At 54.5% G+C, this 20317-nt stretch overlaps 1 protein-coding gene across 2 annotated transcripts in view; it reads right to left on the reverse strand.

The window, feature by feature from the left end:
- The window catches only part of ZBTB16 (zinc finger and BTB domain containing 16), a 54150-nt gene that overhangs the window by 6309 nt on the left and 27524 nt on the right, over positions 1 to 20317 (reverse strand). The window contains exon 3 of one of the 2 annotated variants that reach the window (XM_041413712.1): positions 13087 to 13173. In XM_041413712.1, the coding sequence (XP_041269646.1) occupies positions 13087 to 13173 (87 nt within the window). Of the gene's footprint in view, positions 1 to 13086; positions 13174 to 16366; positions 17702 to 20317 lie in introns of those variants that run through there. The other variant, XM_041413713.1, reaches the window with a different exon arrangement.

Consider the following 20317-nt stretch of genomic DNA (forward strand, 5'->3'; position numbering starts at 1 on the left):
TAAACAGTTTGTTTTCGCTTATGCATAGCTGATTGTTCAGAACTGTGAGTCACTGCAAATTGTATTACACAGGGAGATTAAGCAAATAAATGCTCGCTTTTTGGAGACATTAAAATGTGAGGACTATGGAAATAAAATTAGCTAGAAAATTGTATTAGCAATTCATTAGCAGCACAAGATGTTCAAGGTAACCAACAAATCCACGCAGCCTTCAGGAACAGCAGGGGCAGAGGGCTGCTTGCCATGCTGCCAAAACCAACCCCAGGGAGACCACCAGGACCACAGCACCGCGGGGCAGGGACAGGAGGGGCAGCAGCACTGTCAGTGGCATGCAGGCAGGGGACAGGGAGGATGCTCCTGGGCAGACCCACACCTCCAGCTTGGGAGCCATGGGCAACGGGCATCCTGGAGAGCATCCTGGCTCACACCATCACCTGCTCTGGCTTTGTGCCATCACCCACCCAGGTGTGGTGGCACGCCACGGTCAGCTCTGTCCTGCTGGGGATGCAGAGGCTGCCTGGGGGGATGCTCAGTCTCAGCCTTGCACGGGGCTACCCAAAAATGCTCTGAAATCTGAAAAAAAGCCCCAGTGAAATGGGAATAAAAGCAGCAAGAGAGGTGGCCCCGCATGGGAGCTGCCTTTCTCCCTCTGCAGGGATTTATTCCGGGGGGTTGTGGGCTCATGTGCCCCCCACGCAGCTGTGGACAAAACGCTCCCAAGACAAAAAAAAAATTAAAAAAAAAAAAAAAAACGAACGGGCAGCGCGAAGCAAATCCCAAGAGGTATGTGGCCCCGCGGCCCTCGGCGGCCCCGGCGGTGACAGCAGGACGGGTCAAAGGTCCCCGGGGCTGAGCCCCCAGCGCCGCGGCCAGCTGCGGAGCGGAGGCCCCGGCCCGCGGGACGCCGGCCCCGATAAATCTGCCGCCAGCAGCCCCCGCTGGGGCCGGGGACAATGGGCTCCCGTGGGGGCGGAGGGCAGCACAATGCCGCCGGGCCGGCGCGCGGGGCCGTAACAAATCCTCCCTGGCACCGTAGGGCCCTCATTTGTGAAACTAATTGGCCCCCGCTTGAAGGAAAAAAAAAAAAAAAAAATGGGCTGACTCCAGCAGCCGCGGCGATGGGGACGGGCGTGCATGGGGGACGGGGCTGTGTGCTGGAGCTGGGCATCCCCAGGTGCTGCTTCCTGAGACCTGCAAAACGCCGGTTTCATTTCTCTGTTATTTTTTTTTTTCTTCTTCAAGCAATGCATCAGTAAATAAACACCCCAGAGTGGGAGTCAGTGAGTACTGGCATGGCCGGTGAAGGCACACGTTTCCAGTTGTGCTCGGAGAGCAGAGAGCATCTGCGTGACACAAAGGCTGACACACCGGGCGCAGAGGTGGAGGATGCGGGAGCTGGCCCCGCATCCCCGCACTGAGCCAGCGGTGGCACAGGAGCACTGAGCTTGTCCCCAGCCCTGAGGCTCCGCAGGTGACATTCCCCAGCAGGCACAAGGCCGGCTCTGCAGGGTGCCGTCCCACTGCCGGCCTTCAGGTCGTTCGGTTTTTTTTCAGGCTACATGCCAACTATGTCACGCCTTTGGAGAAAGGATGGGAAGTGGGAAAAAACGGCAAAACTCTTGAGAGGGTAGCACAGTGCGTGACACAGGACTGCGTCCTGTCGTGAGCGCATCCCTGGGCTCCAGCCACAGAAGCCCCGAGCCAGCCCTCAGCCATTGGAAGAAAAATCACCCCTGATAAAGAAATGCTGCCACCCCAAATCAGTGAGAGACGGATTTATTCATTTCCCTGACATTTTAATGGTTTCTCCCCTTTTTGCAGGAAGATGATTACAAATTAAGCAGCATTTAAACGCTTTTTACTGTCAACAATTAAAAGGGGTGAAGGCGGGCGAGCAATTCATTCCCCGGGAAACGCGCTGGCTCTCGGCGGGCGCCGACGGCCCTTCCCTCTACTGTACACAGCACAATGGCCCCGAGCACGCCATTAATTTTGCAGGACGTTCAAAAGCAAATTAAAATATAAAAAGCCCCTGGGCACAAAGATAGATACCGAGGGAGGGGGCGGCGCAGGTCAAGCTCGCAGAATTGAAGTCTTAGCAACTGGGAAGGTTTAAGCACAGCCCCGCACGCTGCGTTCAGCTGCCACCTTTGCCCACCGTCCCCAGTTTCTGTGTCCCTGCCAGAGCCAGTGCTGTGCCAGCAGCTGAAAGCCGCTAGTGGGGCAGCTGTTAGCACTGCCACAGGGTTCCGAGGTGGAAGCTGGAGTGATTTGGGTGTTAGACGCTCTTTGGGTAAGCACGCTGGCCACATCTTGCTGGGTCTTTTTAAACACAAGGTGGTCCCAAGACTGATTTTTAGTGGGGGGGATGCTTGATGGAGGGAGGGAAAACCCTATGGCTGCAAGGCCGGAGGTGCACATCCCTGCTCTCCAGCAGCCTGGTCCCAAAGCAGCGCAATCGCCAGAGACGTGATGACGAGCAAGACGCGACGTGTGACAGCGCGCCCCGTCCGAGTCACAGCCGGGGATGCTGCAGCGCCGCCCCCACCCGCTGCCTCTGCCAGAGCAGCAATTCCACCGAAAACCGGCGTGGCCACGCGTGAGGGAGGCAGCGTGGGGTGGGTCTCCCTCGGCACCGGGCCCCCGTGGAGTTTATGGATGCGGGAGGTGCACTGCAGGAGAAAGGCGACACGTCCCCTTTAAAAGGAAATATAATTTACAGTGTGCAGCCAGGCGGGCCATAGTTTCAATCTCGTTTACTATAGAGAAAACTCTGCTAGCTGTTCTCTATCCCACAAATCCGATTTAATCAGACAAGCCAGCCAGCGTGGCTTGAAGTAAAAACGGATAATTAGTAAACAGAGAGCTACTTCAGTGCTTCATTGGCATTCGAGCCGGGCTAGTGTGTCGCATTTAAAATGCAGTCTGATGAAGTTTACAAAATCAAACCATTTGTTACTCCTATTGAAGAGGCTTCAGGCCACTTGCAATTAAATTGGAATTAGTGCTTAGAATGAGATACAGCAAATTCATACTAAAAAGGGATCTGACTTTCAGACATTTGACTTCAAGTTTTTCCCCCCACGCTAGAGCACGCGTGCTGGCCTGCCGGCCCCCCAGAGCCCCTGGCAGCACTGCCAAGCCCAGACCTGCTGTGTGGCTGGGGAATGGGGTGACTCGGGGATGCTGGCAGCAGGGGAGGGGGGACAAAGGAGCGGTGCCACCATGCTGGTGGCCATCCCCATGGAGCCCCAGCACGGGGCTGGCAGTCCCCAGGCTGGTGGCACCAGCATTGAGATGTGCAAACCGAACTGCCCCGCCCTGAGTCCTCTTCAGAACGCTGCCATCTTTCCCTGCCTGCCCTCAGACCCATGTTAGCAGACTGGAAAAACGAGCAGATCCATCCACTGTTGAAATAACAGGAACAGGGAATGAAAGGCTGTGGAGGGGCACACTGGGAAGGCCCCAGCATTATCATGGGTGTGAGCATGCTCACGCCAAAGGGTGCTGACAGAGCCTGTTGCTGCCTCATGCACCCTAAAACCCCCAAACCCTCAGCTCAAGTCCTGATAATTCAGGGTCTTCCACAAGGCTCCCTCCTCCACTCTTCATGTTTAACATCATCCCACATGGTTCATGTGCCAGAGGTGACCTGACACTGCTGCTGTCCTTACAACAAAGGTGAGCGGCTCCAAAACATCCTGGCCATGCACAGCAGCAGCCCAAAGGCTGTTGGCACTCCTGAGATGAGATTTCAGGGACATTTGATGATTTTTGTCAGCATGTCAAAGGCTCTCTACCAGCAGCACTGGGGAGGAAGGTGCCACTGGCAAAGGTGGCCAGAGAGTGGCAGAGAAGCCTCCCTGTCAGCCCTGCCTACAGGAAGGCTGGGAGAGGCAACAGTGGGGCACGTTGCCTGGAGCATCCCTGTCACAGCTCCAGCACCCAAGCTCAGGCAGAGCTGGCCTGAAGGACAGCCTGAAGGTGCCCAGCTCAGCTCACAAGGGGCCCTGGGAGCACTGCACATCGAAAGCACTGACCCTGGAAAGTGGGCACAGCACAGGCCTGGGCTGCTGCCATCGAGCTGGAAAGTGGGCACAGCACAGGCCTGGGCAGCACCAGCACCAGGACTCACAGACTGCCCCAGGATGATGGTGGGTGCATGTGCAGGGTAAGAAAATCAACCCCGTTTTGGAGTCTGTTTTCAGGATTATTATGAAACCCAAAGTGGTGTTTTTGGAGGCAGCACCGAAGTGCACCCACGGGCAAGGGCAAAGGAGCCTCCCCTGAATGCTGCTGTGGGGACACAACACCTGCAGAGGCCTGCAGGGATGCAGGGATGCTGTGCAGAGCTGTGTTGTGTGGTGCCACCCACTCCAGTGCTATTGAGCAGTGATGGCATTCATGACTGTGCTGAGTCAAACAGCCCCTACAACCTTCATGGTTCAGTGGAGAAAGGGGGGAAAACCCCCATAAGATAAACACAGGAAATGTGTGCATTTTGTGCCAGAGTCACCAAATCATCCCAGTTTCAAAGGCTGCCTCTGGACTCCACAGCTTGGCTTCTGTGCTAATTAACATCTTTATGGAAGGCAACTTGTCCCAGGGGGGCATTTGTTTGATTATTATTATTTACTTAGACATAGCACAGCTTTCTTCCCAACTTTAACGGACTATGGAAAATTAATTTTTAAAAAGCAGCCGACGCCGCCTGCTCTCCTGCCCCTGCTGGTTTTCCTCCTGGGATGGATGTGGACACTCTGGCTGCAACAGGAGGGCAGGGCAAGCTTCTGGCACTGCCTGCTGCCTCCATGCCAGCTCACCCTTTTACAAACGCCGAGGAAAACTCTGGCGTTTCAAGGCAGTCGTACAACACTGACCTTGCAAGCACAGGGGATTAACAAACCCCCCAGAATAAATGCCTCGTTTTTTGCTCCTGCAGTGATGCACAGGGCTGCTTCCCACCCAGCCACGCTCCTGCTCTCCCCACTGCCCAGGGCAGGGTGCACAGGGAGGATGTTTGGGATGCTGGTGCCCGCAGCAGCCTGGGCAATGCGTGCCAGGCCCTGAGCTGCAGCTCTGGCACGGGCAGCTCATGCCTGCTGGGGGTGATTTATTCCAGGGGCCATCTGGGCCTGGGGGACAACGTGGTCTGTGGTCCTCGTGAGCTGGCTCATTAGTCACACCCTCGTAGCTTGACCTCTCTGTCTTCCTTTGAGTATGGCGGGACAAGAGCATCCCCTCCTCGCCTGCCTTTTGGTGGGCCCGCCGCTCCCCCATGCCCAGTTGGTGGCACCTTGTGCCCTCCCACCACCCTCCACCTCCATCACTGTCACCACTGCCACCATCACCACCTTCCCTCCCCGTGTTTCCTGGGGTTGCTCACAAAGTGATTACGAGGCACGTGCGGGGAGGGAAGGAGCCAGGCGGCGATTAGCGGCGGTGGCTTTATGGCAACAGGCGCACAACTCATTCGTTTCATGTTTTGCAGAATATAAAAGCGCCGAAACATCTTAATTTTAAATTCTTATCATTGAATTTACTGCTTTTCTCTCGCAATGATTTGTGTTGCTTTTTAATTTTTACAGTCTCTACAGAAGCCAGATGCTACTGCCTAGGGCCAAAATAATAAAAACCCGCTGCAGTCGCGAGTTACAGAACAAAAAGGAAACGCGCGGCTGACAGAAGTTAATATCTCAATTTAACAGTGCTGCTCCGCTAATGATCCTTTGATATGTGTTTATTTAGAAAGGTCTGATCTTGACCTTGAAAGCAAACTAAACCGCAAAGTCTTTATGAGAGGAGAGAAAGACTTTATTTATAGACTGGCTTTGCGTCAATCACGGCGGCAGCTGGACCCGCGCTGCTGAAGCTCCGCGGCTGCCTGTGGGCCCAAACGGGGCCTTCAGCAGGAAATGTGTTTTTGGGAGGGTGTGGGATCAGCTGCCATGGGGGACTGCAACGTGTCCCCATCTCCAGCGCAGCAGGGAGGGGCAATCCAAGGGATGTGGGCAGCTCCAGGCCTGTGGGGGATGCTCCTGGGGGACAGCACTGCTCCAGACACACCCCTGTCCCCAAAACAAGCCACCCTGGAGTGCTGTATGCCTAACCCCTCCTTCCAGCACTGGAATGTGCTGCCTCTGCTCCCCAGTCTACTCCCTGAATGTGGTCCCCGGGCTTTGGAAGGAAGGGAGTTCAGCATCACCCCAGCCCACACTGACAGAGCCTGAGCAGTGTTTCCTCCCCTTCCCGAAGAAACCGAGTGCTATCCAAACCTGGCAGAGGGAGTTTTTAAGGCCCAATCCTTTTTATTGCATTTCCTCCTGGGTGGGGGAGGTGGGAGGTTCCTGAGCTTTTAATGCTTCTAGCCTGGGATTGCACTGAGGACACTTCACACTCATGGAGTGCTGTGGTCTCCAGCTCAATTTCCATTTTTTCAGGCCAAACAGTTCTTTGAAGCTGTTTGCAGTCCCTAAAGCCTTCTGGCCGAAGCTGGAGGCACATCCTCCTGGCAAAGTGTACCAAATATCTATCAAAATATATCAATACATATTCAACCCATTCAGGCAGACTCATGATCATCCTTGGCAAAAACCATCACTCAGTTGTTCCAGGTACTGATGGAAAACTGCCCCCTTTCCTGGCAAAACACATCACCTGGCCAAATGCAGCAATCTGGTATCTGAACATCCATGTGCAACACCTCCCTTTTGTGCTGCTTTCCCCTAAGCTCACAACATTCTGGAGAATGCCAGATTCAACCTTGCTATTCCCAAGGAAGCTGTGCATTGGGACACCTCTGCCCTTCCTGAGAACCAGTTTCTCTGGGGCAACCACCGCCAAATCATGGTGGCATTTCTGGCCACTGCATCAGATGGGAAGCTGTCACACACGCTCATCATCACTGCACCAGCTTCCCAGATTTCCTCTTCCCAGTTGGAAATTGGACTGAAATCAGCTGAAAAAACAATCTGACTTTCTGCTGAAAACCCAGAGTATCTCCCCCACTGCTTCTGAACTGATGTGCTAGAAACTGCTCCATCTCCCAAAAAGGAGCTTTGGTGAGGAGACCGAGGGGCCTTTCCATGGGAGACCACCATCACCATCACCATAGGAGACCACCATCACCATCACCATCACCATCACCATCACCACCACCATCACCACGGGAGACCACCATCACCATCACCATCACCATCACCACCACCATCACCATCACCACGGGAGACCACCATCACCACCACCACTGCCATCGTCCCACCTGGCAGAGCGCACCACCCGCCCACTGCCAATCCGTTCCACTCCTGCATCTCTCCTGCTCAAGGTGGCACCGCCCTGGCATCCTCCAGTCCCACGGAGTTGTCACGGAGCCCTGCTTCACACCCCAACCAACAAAATGACCTTTTTGGTGCTGAGGCGGCTGCCTGGCAGAGCCTGGCCGGTGCGGCGACCGGCTGCCGCGAGGCACAAAGCCGGGACTCGCAGCATCTGCTTATTATTCCTGCACCCCCATCATTAAAAAAAGAGAAAAGATGAAAAGGCCCCATCGGCAAAGCCGGGGAGACGTGGAGCGGCACCGAGCGCAGCCTGGCCCCCGGTTGTTGGGGGTTTTTGTACAGCGGGGAGACGCGAATCCTGGGGGACAAAAGTAACTGCTAAGGTAAGTTAAACCTTGTCGAGATGAACTTTCCTGCTACTTTTAATTAAAAGTTCTTTGGAATTAAAAAGGACACTATTCAGGAAAGGCTGAAAAAAAAAATTCATTGACACCAGCCCGCCCCCCTCCCCTTTTTCCCAAGGAAAAGAAAAAGCTGTTTTTGTGTGTCTGCTCACCCAGCCCGCACTGTACAAAAGGAAGCGGATTTGCAGCAAGACACATGAGATGACCCCCTGACCCCGAGCCGCTGAAAAGTCCTCAATGGCATAAATACCAGATAATCAATCACATACCAGGAGGGCCGGTCCCCCTGCCCTCGCCCCCGCCGCCGGGTTTATGAGAGATGCACTGTAAACGGACACCGGCTCCTGACGGGAGGCCCCTCTCGGCATTCCTCTGCTGGACCAGGAGACCCCGGCCGCCTCTGAGACCGTGTTTCATCCCTCTTTTATAAAGCCCAGCATGGAAATGCCGAGCATCCTCAAGCTTGCCATAGCTGATCCCTTGTGCTCCAGAGCAAAGGGGGACAGAGACATCCCTCTGTGCTCTGGAGAGATGGCCAGGCATCCTCCGTGCCACCACAGCCAGCGCTGAGCTGGGCATGCAGAAACCAGGGAGAAACCAGCCCCATTTACAGAAGGCTTTGCTTTTTGGGAGGCTGGCTTTGTGAAGCCTTCACGGGCTCTAGCAGTGAGTACCGTGTCATGCTGTGTTCCCCTATGGGGCTCTGACCAGCACCCTGAATGCCAGCAAAGGAAGGCTGCCAAGGCCCTCTGGTGCTCCAGGGCAACAATAGATGTTAAAGCTTTCAAGGGAGGGAGGGAAAAAACTTGCAGTGATACCGCACTGGTTTGGTTAAATGGGGAGCCACTTGGCAACTAAATTTGATAATGCTTTTGTCCATGGGTCAGAGGTTAAATATGTTCACACTAATCCCCTTCATCTAGAATTAAAGGACAAGAAAGATTTCTCCGTAGCTTAGCAAGAGGGCTTTTCTCATCGTGCTTTAAATAGTATTTGCACAGGAAAATTAAAGGCGGACCATTGGCCCCGATGCCATCGTGGCTGCACGGCTCTGCCACGCTTCCATCTCCTCTCTCCTCTTGGTGAATCCACCGGCTTGCACCATGCCTGGCCTCATCACATTTCCCCATGTGTGCACCAAGGAGCACAGGGAATTCTTGCTGCCATTTGCTGTCAAAGTGGCAGAAGCAGCCGTGGTTTGGGAGGCAGGGAGATTCCCGGCTGCAGGAATGCGCGCCAGGACTCAGATTTCAAGTGCTGTCACAGGACATTACTGTCAGACAAAGGGGCTCTGTGCTGCGCCCCTAGGACCCACTGCCCCCAGACCCTCTGTGAGCTGGGGCCGGCACCTGAGCATCCAAAATCCACTCTTGCACCAAGAGCAAACCTGCGAAGCATCGACTGTCCACGGCAGCACGGCACCGCCGGCGCGCCCTCCCCCAGCCAGGCGAGCACGGGAGAGATAATTACCTCTAAGCATACTTAATACTACACTGCATTATCTCTAGCTATGGAGAGAAGCACGATCCGGAGGTATTTCCTCCCAAAGTCTCGTTGGGCTGCTCTCAGAAAACCCTCCTGAGTCCTGTGAAATGGTAACACAAAGTCACAGGCAGCCCAGGAAGATGTCAGGTTGGTTTTGGTAAGGAAGTGTGCCAGCTGCTTGTGCTGGCTGCTTGTGCCAGGCATTGCTTTGATCAAAATGTGGAAGAGGAAGCAGCAGGACAAGCCACAAACAGCATCTCCCAAATCTGCTGCTGGAGCAGGGACATCGCAGATGGCTGCTGGTGGCCAGTGGCACCACTGAGACAAGCCCCAGCCACTGGCAGAGTCATGCCAGCATCCTAGAGGAGCGCTGGCCTGACCATTAATCGTGGAGCCACACCGAGTGTGAGGCAAACAGAATTTGTTTTTCAGTGTGATTTATAGCTCACATCACCAAACTCACGTGTTATGTTCCACTTGCTCAAAACCTGTCATTTCCACACTGGAAGAAGCAGTGTGCCATACATCTGCAGCATCACTGCAAGGCTTTGGGCTGGAACCATTTTGAGGCAGAGAAAGCGAAGCAAATGTGAGGAGATAAGACAAATATGTAATAAATTTGACTCGATGTACATTTGCCAAGAACAGGGGTGGTGCGTGCCCGTGTGACAGTGCAGCTCCGGCGCAATGCCCCCTCCACCTCCTCCAGGCTCCCACGCATTCCTTGGCAAACCCAAGCCACTAATGGGGTTGCTGGGATGCTCTTCTATGGAAAAACACCGAGAGCTCTGGCATATAACACAAAAATAATTTAAAAAATTTTAAAAATCCCCGTGCAGTCGTTGAACAACACTTGCCGTGGGACCCAGCGCGGGGGCATCCTGCCACCTCTGCTCCCGGGTTCCTGCTCTCACACACCAGATCTTTCTCCCTTTGTACCTCCGCTTATGCTGCACGACTGTTTTGAATCTCTAAAATAATGTGACAAGTTAATGATGGCACAATTATCTAAATGTTTAACAGACATGTTATCTAAGTGAATCGGATTGAGATTCCATCCCGCTGACAATAAACATCAATGGGAGAGCAGAAAGTGATAGGCAAATTATCGCCAACCCTGCAATTTCAATGCTATTAAATTTGGAGGAATAACAGCCCTGAGGCCTGTAAACTCTGAATAAAATAGACCCTTGTGTTTGGCCAACTATTAAATCAAAACGCTACCAACATCCCAGCAAAAGGAAAAAAACAGGGGGGAAGAAAAGGGGGGAAGATATAGAGCTTTTCAATTTTCAGTTACATGTTGGTTTTATTAATTCCTTTCTGCTACTGGTGTCTCAGGGCAGAGGATACGAGGGACGTGAGGGATGCGAGTACGGGATGTAGGAAGGGAATGCTGCCAGGGGATGTGGGCAAGGGAGAGTGAAGGGTCCTGCTCCATCCTTGGTGGCGCGGCCGGGGGCACGCCAACGCCACAAATCAAAAAGCCAATGCCACAAATCAAAAAGCCAGCCCCACAAATCAAAAAGCCAACCCCAAAATCAAAAAGCCAACCCCACAAATCAAAAAGCCAACTACTTGCTGAAGCAAACGTGCTCCGTGGTGGGTGTCGCTCGTGCCCACGTGAAACGGGGTCAGGGGTAAGTGGGTGCTGTCCCGCTGTCTGACACCGGCTGCCGTGTGCTAACTGCCTTGGCACACGGGAGGAAACTGGAGCCGAGTCACCTCTGATATTTATAAACGTCGGCACGAGCCCAGAGCCCGTCAGCGCGAACACCGCTCGTGTGCACATCCCGACGCCCAGCGGTGCTGCCTGGGGCTACTCAGGCTGCCATCTCAACTCATGCTGTTTTTTCCTCTACATTCGAGGAGAAGGGTAAGGAATTTTCCATGCTCTCCTCCCCAGCAGCAAGCTTGTGCTTCTGGAAGATGAGCCAAAACAGTTGCTGCTTTTCCTATTGCAGCGGGACGGGGGCCAAGGACAGTGCACGCCCGGAGAGGGCGTCTCGGCCCCGTGTCTGTGGGGCTGCACACAGCCCTGCCAGCGCCGTGCTTACAAGCAGGAACTATTTTTTTTTTTATTTATTCTTGTTTTTTGCCTTGCCTCAGGAAGTGGGGTGTTAGTTTTCTGCTGTGGAGACGAGCAGTGCTTGATGCAGCACATGTACAACAGCCTGGCTTTGTGTTACCATCATTCAAAGCAGCAGGGAGGGCAGTGGGGAAAAGAAATAACATAAAGGGGGTCCTGGGTGCTGAGAGTCCACCTGAGAAATAGCCCCATGTGCTGAAAGACAACCCTGAGAACCCTTCATCTCCTGCACAAAGCTCCACAGCTGTAGGTCATGTGGGGAAGCAGTGACTCTTGTGGAGAGGTCCCACAATTCCCCTGAACACTATTTTTGAGTAATGTGGGTGGATTTGGCCAGCCTGTACCAGACACCCTGCTCAGCTTTCATGCCATCTCTGAAGGCCTCTACCTGCCTCTCTACCAGAAAGTGTTATGCATTTCTTTCACCTGGAAAGTTGGAAGGTCTTTTGCCAGCCAACCTGCACTAAGGGCAAAGGAATAACATCCAACACAAACCTGTTCTGGAAGATGCTATTATTTGGGAAGGGGGTTAATTATAGCAAGGCTGGGGAGGGATGCTTTCCGTGCCAGCAGAGGAGAGCAAACAACTCACTTTGGCTGCCCTGGCCACTCAGCCTCTCTCTGCCATGTTTACAGCTGGAGGCAGGGATGACAAGCTCCCTTGGGTCACTGTGTCCCCTGCTCTGGTTGCCCATTGCCCTTTGAGCTTTGGCACAGTCCAGCCCCAAGGATCCACCAGCCAAAGGGGGTTTTATCCCTGCAGGAATGTCAGGGTTGTTAGCCAAACTGCTCTGCATCTGCAGGATGGTTTGGGGTACAGGCATCATTGAGCTCCATGGCTGGGCTGTCACTTGTCACCCCAGGATGCTCAACAGGTCTGGGAAATAGAAGGAAAGGGGGGACTCTGCAATGTGCTTGGCCACTTTGAACCCCCAGCCTGGGCTCGGGCTGTTCAGCCCTGTGCAGCCAGTCCCTCACTGTGCTGGCCGCCCCTTCACAGCCCTTATCCCCAGCCTACAGCACAGAGAACTTCCAAACAGAGCTGGAATGGCAAAACCCAGCCTCCAGCTGCATGGGCATGGACAGGGAGGGCAAGTACTTTAAGATTTATGGAGTGGTGTTTGGCCAGCACAGCTCCATGACCGGGTGACAGCCGGAGCCATTCCCGCCCAGTGACACAGCACTTTGCATCCATCCTCACACCCCCAGCTCTCATCCAGTGGGATGAGCTCTCTGTGCCAGCCCCGAGCACAAACTCACTGCCAGTGGCATTTATATCAGGGCTTTCAGCACTGAAAGACGAACCTGTGCTCAGTTAAACCGCTCCCAATATAGCACAGGAGGAGCAGGCGCTCTGTCCTGCTCCAGTCTCCGTTTGGAGGGTGAAGGGCTCCACCTGGCTCTGCCCGGCTGTCAACTCCCCCGGGCAAACCTTTCCCAGGCACAGCAGCTTTTGCAAGAGGCCGAAGAGATCCTTGTGTTCCTGATGGTGGCATCACTGAAGGGCTGGGAAGTGCCAGAGCAGAAACATGGCAGAAACCAACTTCTGGGAGGGGTTTGGACAGGGACAAGCTTTGCTTGCAAAGGGGACAAACGACCTCACATTTGTCCTGCCATTGTTTCCCATGCAGATGCTGAGCAGTGGTGTAACAGCTCTGCACCAACTGGTGCCTTAATCTGTGCTTTAGTGCAAGAGGAGCTGGGGCTGCCTGGGCAGCGCGGAGGCAGGGACTGCAGAAGGTCCAGCTCTCTGCTGGGCTAAGGGCGACAAAGGCAGCCCAAATGTTAAAACCTGCACCTAACTGAAGGGTGGAAGGGGAGGGCCACGTACCGGTGTGCGTCTGCCGGTGCGCCTCCAGGGCATCTTCCTTCGAGAACTGGGCACCACACTGATCGCAGACCAGGGCCTTGGCACCCGCTGGGGAGAGAAAAGGAAGAGCAGCGTTATTGCAGGGACAGAAGGACGCACACCTGAACGTGCACGGGCACACTGCTGCTCCAGGCCAGTGCCACGGAGGGGTTTTGTGTTTAATGTCCCCTGTGCAGCCAGCAAGAGCAGTGCCTCGCTCAGCCCCGTGCTCCTGCTGCTTGCACATCACAGCAAAATACTGAGCTGCTTGCCAGGAAAAGATTATTACTATTTTTTAAAATCATTAGATATCAATGCATTTCATTAGCACTGCAACTAATCCAATTGCAATTGGTTTCCTGTCCCTTCCCATCGTGGCTGGTGCTGCTGGTACCCAGAGATGCACCTGATGAGGGAGGTGGCTGGAATGCGACAACTGAGCAAGAAGCTCAGAGGCATCTCTGACTATTGGAAAGAGATGTGGGATTTGGGGCAATTCTTAGAAAATTACTGTCAATGTGCTGCTGGTTTGGGCGAAGCAAAACCCAGGATGCCCAGCAGCAGATAAGTAACTTCTAGATGAAACCAGATTAATGGCACACCATATCCAACAGCACTGTGGGACAAAGCCACGACCCCATTTTGAGGTTTGATTCATCTGCTGTGAGGAGCTGAATGTTACAGAGCAGCATTCAAGGTGGGGGCACTGCCTCGCAGAATGCTGTGCTGCCCATTTTCAGGGGTCCACACTGCCTCTCCCCTCTCCTTCCTTCCCCATCCCACAGTCAGGGTGGGATCTGGGGAAAGGTGGGTGGAGAAGGCGACAGGGAGAGAGGCATCACAGGATGCATTGAGAAGAGAATTCCTTTGCCTTTAAATTGTCTCGGTAACGGCTGGCTCGCAGGCAGAAATATTTGGCAGCGGCGAAATTAAAAGTGATAAATTTTCTCGCCAAGAGCTGATCGATAATAGAGGTCTCATCTGTTAATCAATATGACAGTCTGCCTGTTTACTGTGCATATGTTGTTCCCCGCCGCCCTCGCTGCGATGTCAAGTTTGCATTCAAAACAACCCGAGCGCACCTGGGCCCTTGGCAGCTCCACAGGGGCAAACGCACCCAAACTTTGGGGTGCTCCAGGGTGGCCCCCTCGCACCTGCCACCGGCCCGGTGGCACGCCGGGGATGCGGGGCACTGGGATGCGGAGGTGCCCTCTCCAGGCGCAGCAGGGAGAGGAAGAGCGTGTCACGAAGGTGCGGGGACGGGGAGAGGCCGCCGGGATGGATGGGCAGCAGCGCGGGCTCGGCGCGGGCAGTGCGAGCCCGCAGTTGCCAAGGCAATGGCTCTCCATCGCCGCTCACAGCTCCGCCGGGCCCTCCGCAGCCGAGAGCGATCCACGAGGACACGGCAGCCCACGACCCGTGAGGATGCAGCAGCCGTGGCGGCAACAGGTTCTCCCCGTGCCGGGGCCGTGCCCTCCCGGGCGCCCTGCGCCGCGCCCGCGGGCTGGGACAGAGCCGCTCCTGCGAGCACCGGGCTTCATTCCGCTTCCCCGTTTCCACATGGGATTAGCGGGGAGGAGACGTGCCAGTGCCCTCCGCAAGCTGCGGCCAGAGGGGCCGCAGGGAGGCACAGCCCGGCGAGGCGAAGGCAGCCAGCATCTGGCTGGGGGGCGGGCGGAGGGGGCAGGAAAAATTCCTGGCGAGGCGAAAATAAACAGGGCGAAGGCAGGGAGGAGCCGGGCGCGCTGGCTTACATAAGGAAGCACAGTGTGTACCAAAACAGCGGACCCAAAAAAAGCCGGAGCTGTCAGAACAATGAGTACAGACGCGGGGCATTTACAGCAGGCGCTGCCGTACAGTTTTATTTACAGTACCTCTTATCAGCGCGGGAACAGCACGCCGCCTGCCAATTTCCAAAGGCCAGGACTGCGTGTTCTTTCCCTCAAGTAGATGTGTACTCCAGGCGGGGGGAGGTTGGTTTTTTTTTTCTCTCTTTTTTTTTTTTTTTTTTTTTTTTTTTCTCATCAGCAAAACAAAAAACTGATACGGAGCCAGAATTCCTGTAATGTACACACGCCGGCGGGGAGGGGGAGGAGGAGGAGGGAGGCGATTGAATATGTAAATAGTTCAAGGTTAATTTTACTATGTGAGTCACTGGGAAAATGTCATCCAACATCTGAGCTTATTATAACAGGGCTCAGAAAAAAACCACCACGGCTTGCTGTTTGTTATGAAAGGGAGCAGGACACGTTGGAAAGCGGAGCTCATGGCAGGGCTCTCTTCTCCCCTCCTTGCCTTCCTCCCTGCTTTAGACAGAAACCATCAGCGCAGGTTTGGGCAGGGTATATTCAGCCAGCGCCTCGCATCGCCTACGACACAGGGAGAGGTATCTGCAGATGATCTTATCGATGGGACGGGACAGGACTCCGCGTGCTGCCAAGTATCGGCCGCGTTGCTGGCACCAGCCCCCCCGCCGTACATTTATATCCGCACAAGCACATTCACAGCCCCCGCCTAATGAAGGCCGCTGGTGCGAACGGGCACGGAGCTGCTGCCTGCTCCGTCCTGCAGTCCTGCGCCCCATGTGCCCCCCAAGCACGCTGGAGCCGCCCGGCTCTGCAGTGCCACAAGGAGGGGCACAGCTCAGGCTGGACTTCATGGTCCATCCTGGAGGTCTTTTCGAAGCTCAGTTATTTAATTTCCCCTCCAAGAAACGTGAGGGAGCGGGCTGCCCCGAGGATCACGACACAGGCTGGGGCTGCAGCTCCCTCCAGCCAGCCAGGCTCAGCTCGGTGGCTGGGATCACAGAGCTCATCTTGATTCAGCCACCATCGTCCCAACAGTCCCTCCCAATGCCCATCATTAATTACTTTATCGGGGAGGAGAAACTTCCGTGGGGCTGTGGAAGAGGCATGCTGAACACTAGCTCGGGAAAAGAGAAGGAATAAAGGAAAAAGAGGGACTGCCAGCATCCTCTGGAGGAGGAGGAAGATGGCTAAGGGAGGAGGAAGATGGGAAATAGGTGAGGAGAGTGGTGGGGGAGGATCCAGCCTTCCCCACTGCTGTTTTGGCACAATGGCCCCATCAGTAGAATGTGACATCCCCTCCCTCAGCAGAAGCGATTAATAAAAATTTGGGATTGTATATTATTAACAGGCTGTAATTGGTGAGAAGATGGAGATGTGAGGGGGAAAATATGGATAAAAAAAAATCGGCAAGAAAATTTATGCACTGCCTTTGCTTTACTACCTAATTAATTCAGTAATTTCAAAAACAATTTTATTTATGTTCCGTTTACCACATCACAAGTGCAAAGAAAAAAGCACCAAACCACAGTGATGCTAAAATAATACCTCAAGGCATCTATTTTTAATCAGTGAAAAAAAAAAAAAAGGGAAAAAAAAAAGAGAAGAGCCAGCCCAGCTTCTATACAATCTCTGCTGGGCAGACCACCAACTCGGGGAGCGCAGCAGCCGAGCCCTCTGCGAGTGCCTTCCTGGCTGCCGAAAACAGAGCTTGTCAAAAAAAAAAAAAAACAAATCCATAATGGCCTGAGGCTCCTCTCCAATCTATTTTCTGCTCAGCTGGTTTTAAATGAAGTTATTATGAGTCATTAAAACACCCGCAAGCCTGTGGAAGTCAGCCAATTACAATTTTAAATTTAGCCTGTTCTCTATCCCATTCTCTTGTTTTCTTCTTTTGCCCACATCAAGCCGCTTTCGGATTTTTATTATTGCCATTATTATTATTATTATTATTATTATTATTATTATCATTATTGTTATTTCCCTTCTCCCCTGTTTCACCCAAGTGGAAGAGACAAGTCATGAAAATCTCCGTGCTAAAAAAATACCACCGAGAAATCCAAGAAGGGCTTAAAAAAGACAGAGCTGCAGAGCAGGCCTGGAGACTCAGCCTCAGCTCCTGCTTCCCGAAGTGCCACAGAAAGGTAACAACTAACACCAGAAAAAGCGAGGTGTGGGCATTACAGAGTGAGGAGGGACCTCGAGCTGGAGTGCTGGAAACTCCTCTGAGAAGGATGCTGTGGCAGCACCTCACAGCTGCCCTGGAGAGCCTTGGGAAAGCACCTGGAGAGATGGAGCAGGGGCTTGGGGAGGGTGAGGAGTGGGCAGCAGCAACACCATCAGCCTTGGCCAGGCAGTGCCACCAACCCAGGGGCCGGTGGAGCAGGGAGTATTTTCATTGAAAAAGCAACAATTAAAATTATTAATGATAATAATTGACTTGGGGTCCCAAACCGGCGGGTTTTTACACAACCCCCTTTCCTGCTGCCCCTGCCAGTGCCACTCTTTCCAGCAGCATCCTCTCCACAGGGAAAAAATTACAGACCCCATCCCTGGCAGCCCCGCACGGCGAGCGAGCACGGCGCGTACTGCACAGCCCATAAAACTCCAAACAGCCTCCAGACACTCCTGCAATCGTCCTCCATCAAAACACTTTGTCTTGCATACAGAAATGCGGCGGGGCGCCGCGCGGAATACCAAATCAGCCCGTGACGGTGCGGGGAGGCGGCTCCTTGGCAACCGGGGGGGCTCCGCCACCGCCGCCGCTCGACAGGAAACAAAATCTGTCAAGCCTGTTGGGCAAATGATAAACATTAGCGGTATTAAAAACAACACAAAAGCTGCGTAAATGGCTGGCGAGCGTGCGGAGAGGGGTGGGCAGGCGTGGGGGGGCTCCTGCCCCTTTTGCCTCCCGGCCCAAGTGAGGGAGGGTCTCCAGCACCACAGCCTCGGGGGAAGTTTGGGAAGTTTCCCCCCCTCCTGCAGAAAGCAGGTGGGCAGCGATGGCCACGGACAAAGCGGATGGACGGATATAGGATGTGCAGGGTGGGTGTGAGGGGTCCTGGCACCCGCTCTGCACCCTGCCCTCAATAACACCAACAGTGACACGTCCATAATGTCAATAATGTCAGTAACAGGGGGCGGCCAGACCAAGGGAGCGGTGAGAGACGGTGGGTGAAAAATAAACGTATTTCATCAGGTGAGGGCGGGGAGAAGCAAGAAGCTGGCTTCAACCCAGCGGCCAGGTCCAGGAACCCGGCCAAAACAGAAGCTAAAAAGCAAACCATAATTTTCTGGTCTCAGTTCAGGCTCTTGAGGCAGAGAGGATGGGGAGGGGAGGGGTGGGGGCTAAGAGAAATGTATTTTTCATCAGCCAGTGTATAATTTATAAACAGCATTAAACAGTTTTTGTTTTCTTTCTTCCTCTCCCCCGTGTGCGCGGCTTGGCCGGCAGTCAAGCCTGCATTAATTTCTGCTGTGGGTACAGTGTGTTCTTGGATGCACATCTGCGGATGATCATAAACGCGGGAACGCTGGCAGAACATCCAGACCTGCCGGCAGGCCGCTGACATCACCCGGGACCGAGCGCAGGACGCCGGCCAGCCGGGGCGGGGGGGCGGAGGCGTCCCCGGGGAGCCGCCGGTACCGGCCGGGGCGAGCGCCCCACCGCCGGGGACAGGGGCCGTGCTCGCTGGACGGCCCGGGAGCAGCCCCCTCTCCTTCCACTGGGCAGGGAGAGGCCGGGGGGGGATGCGCCGTCCCCTTCTGTCTGGGTGCCATCCCTGCCAGCACCTCGGACCCCACTCCCCTGGGGGCTCCCGCTCCCTGGACAGCTCGTCCATCTCCCAGTAGGAGCTTGGGGCTTTCTTCTGCCTCTCCTGTGGATGAGGATGTTTGGGTGGGGAGGGAGGGTGTGAAGCAACAGGGGTCTGCAAGGTTGCTGCCTGTTTGTTCCCCATGCTGCCACGAGCATCCCTGCACACTGTCGGCTATTCCCACCGTTCCCAGCCCGGAGTGGAGAAGGGCAGCACAGCCATCTCCACCGCAGCCATTTCTGCTGGATGGAGAGGCAAAGCCAGCAGGGACAGACAGAAACCCCCTTTCCTCCCTGTCCTGGGGAACAAACCCAGCTCACAGCAGGTGCTGGGTAAGCAGCACCCCAGGCTGAGAATGAGCACCCACTGAGCATCAGCTCTGGCGAGGATGCACCTGAGGGAGCAGCAGTGCTGGGATCAGCCTCCCTGCTCAAGCCAGTGGTGTTCTGAACCCTAGAACCAACAAGCTGGGTCTCCCACCTCGCCTCCCCTGACCATTTTCTTTTCTGGGAGAAGGGCAACTCTCCATGTCAGCCTTAGAGACCTGTGAGAGCTTGTCTGCCAGCAGTGCGGGCAGCAGGTAGGGAAAGACTTTGCATGGCATTAAAGGCTTTACATTTACACTTTATACTGAGAGTCAACACGGGGCCAAGTATTTACCCTGCACCTGCAAGGCTGTGGCACAACAGCCCTGTGTGCTCAGCCCAGCCTGCCACAGAGCACCACAGCCCCCGGGGCTGGTCCCCAACCAGCTCCTCAGAAGGAACCTTCCCCACAACCCATCAGCACCGGGGTGGGGAAGCTGCAGATGCTAACACCCTCAAGCCCTTTGGCACTGGGGCTGGAGAAGGGTGCCAGGGGGCACAGTCCCGCTGCAAACTCCCAGTTAAACACTCAGTCCACTGGTGTGGAGGCAAAGCTGCCTTCAGAGCTGAAAACGAGCCCTGCACCAGCGCTCCAGCATAACCTCAGCGCGTCCAGGGCTGGTGGCGGGGGGAGGCGAGGGAAGAGGTGCAAAGGTCTCCTGCTTTAATAAATAACAGCGCTGGAATTCACAGCGGCTGTTTGCGAGCTCGAGGCTGAGCTCTCCCCACCCCCCCAGCCCTTGCCGGATTTACAAAAAAAAAAAAAAAAAAAAATCCTGTGCGATGACAAGCTTGGCTCAGCGTTCACTGTACATACTGTACCCACAAAGCTGGCTGCCTGCCAGGGACAGGCTGTGAGCCAGCACGACCATAACAAACACAAGCCGTGCGTGCCACTGCTGGGGGGAACAGCATCCCTAGCCCCCGTCCTGGGGGGGACAGCATCCGTAACTCCAGGGGGATCAGCATCCCAGGGACCTCCCCCAGCAACCTGCTGCTGTCTGCAGGCACCTTGAGGAGCTGGTGGCTGGCCCAAAAAAGGGTGGGATGGGAATGGGGTCAGGGCTGTTGACCAAAAATCAGAAAGCAGCAACTGGCCAGACGAACTGGCCTACCCCAGGAAAAAGAGGAAGTGGGGAAAAAGAAATGAAAACAGGTAAAAAAAAGATATAAAAGTGTGTAACAGCATTTAAAATAGAATACAGCTTCACTGGCAAGCTATGTGCAA

Source organism: Onychostruthus taczanowskii, unplaced genomic scaffold, assembly GCF_017590055.1.
Source record: "Onychostruthus taczanowskii isolate IOZ18803 unplaced genomic scaffold, ASM1759005v1 scaffold43, whole genome shotgun sequence".
NCBI lineage: Eukaryota > Metazoa > Chordata > Aves > Passeriformes > Passeridae > Onychostruthus > Onychostruthus taczanowskii.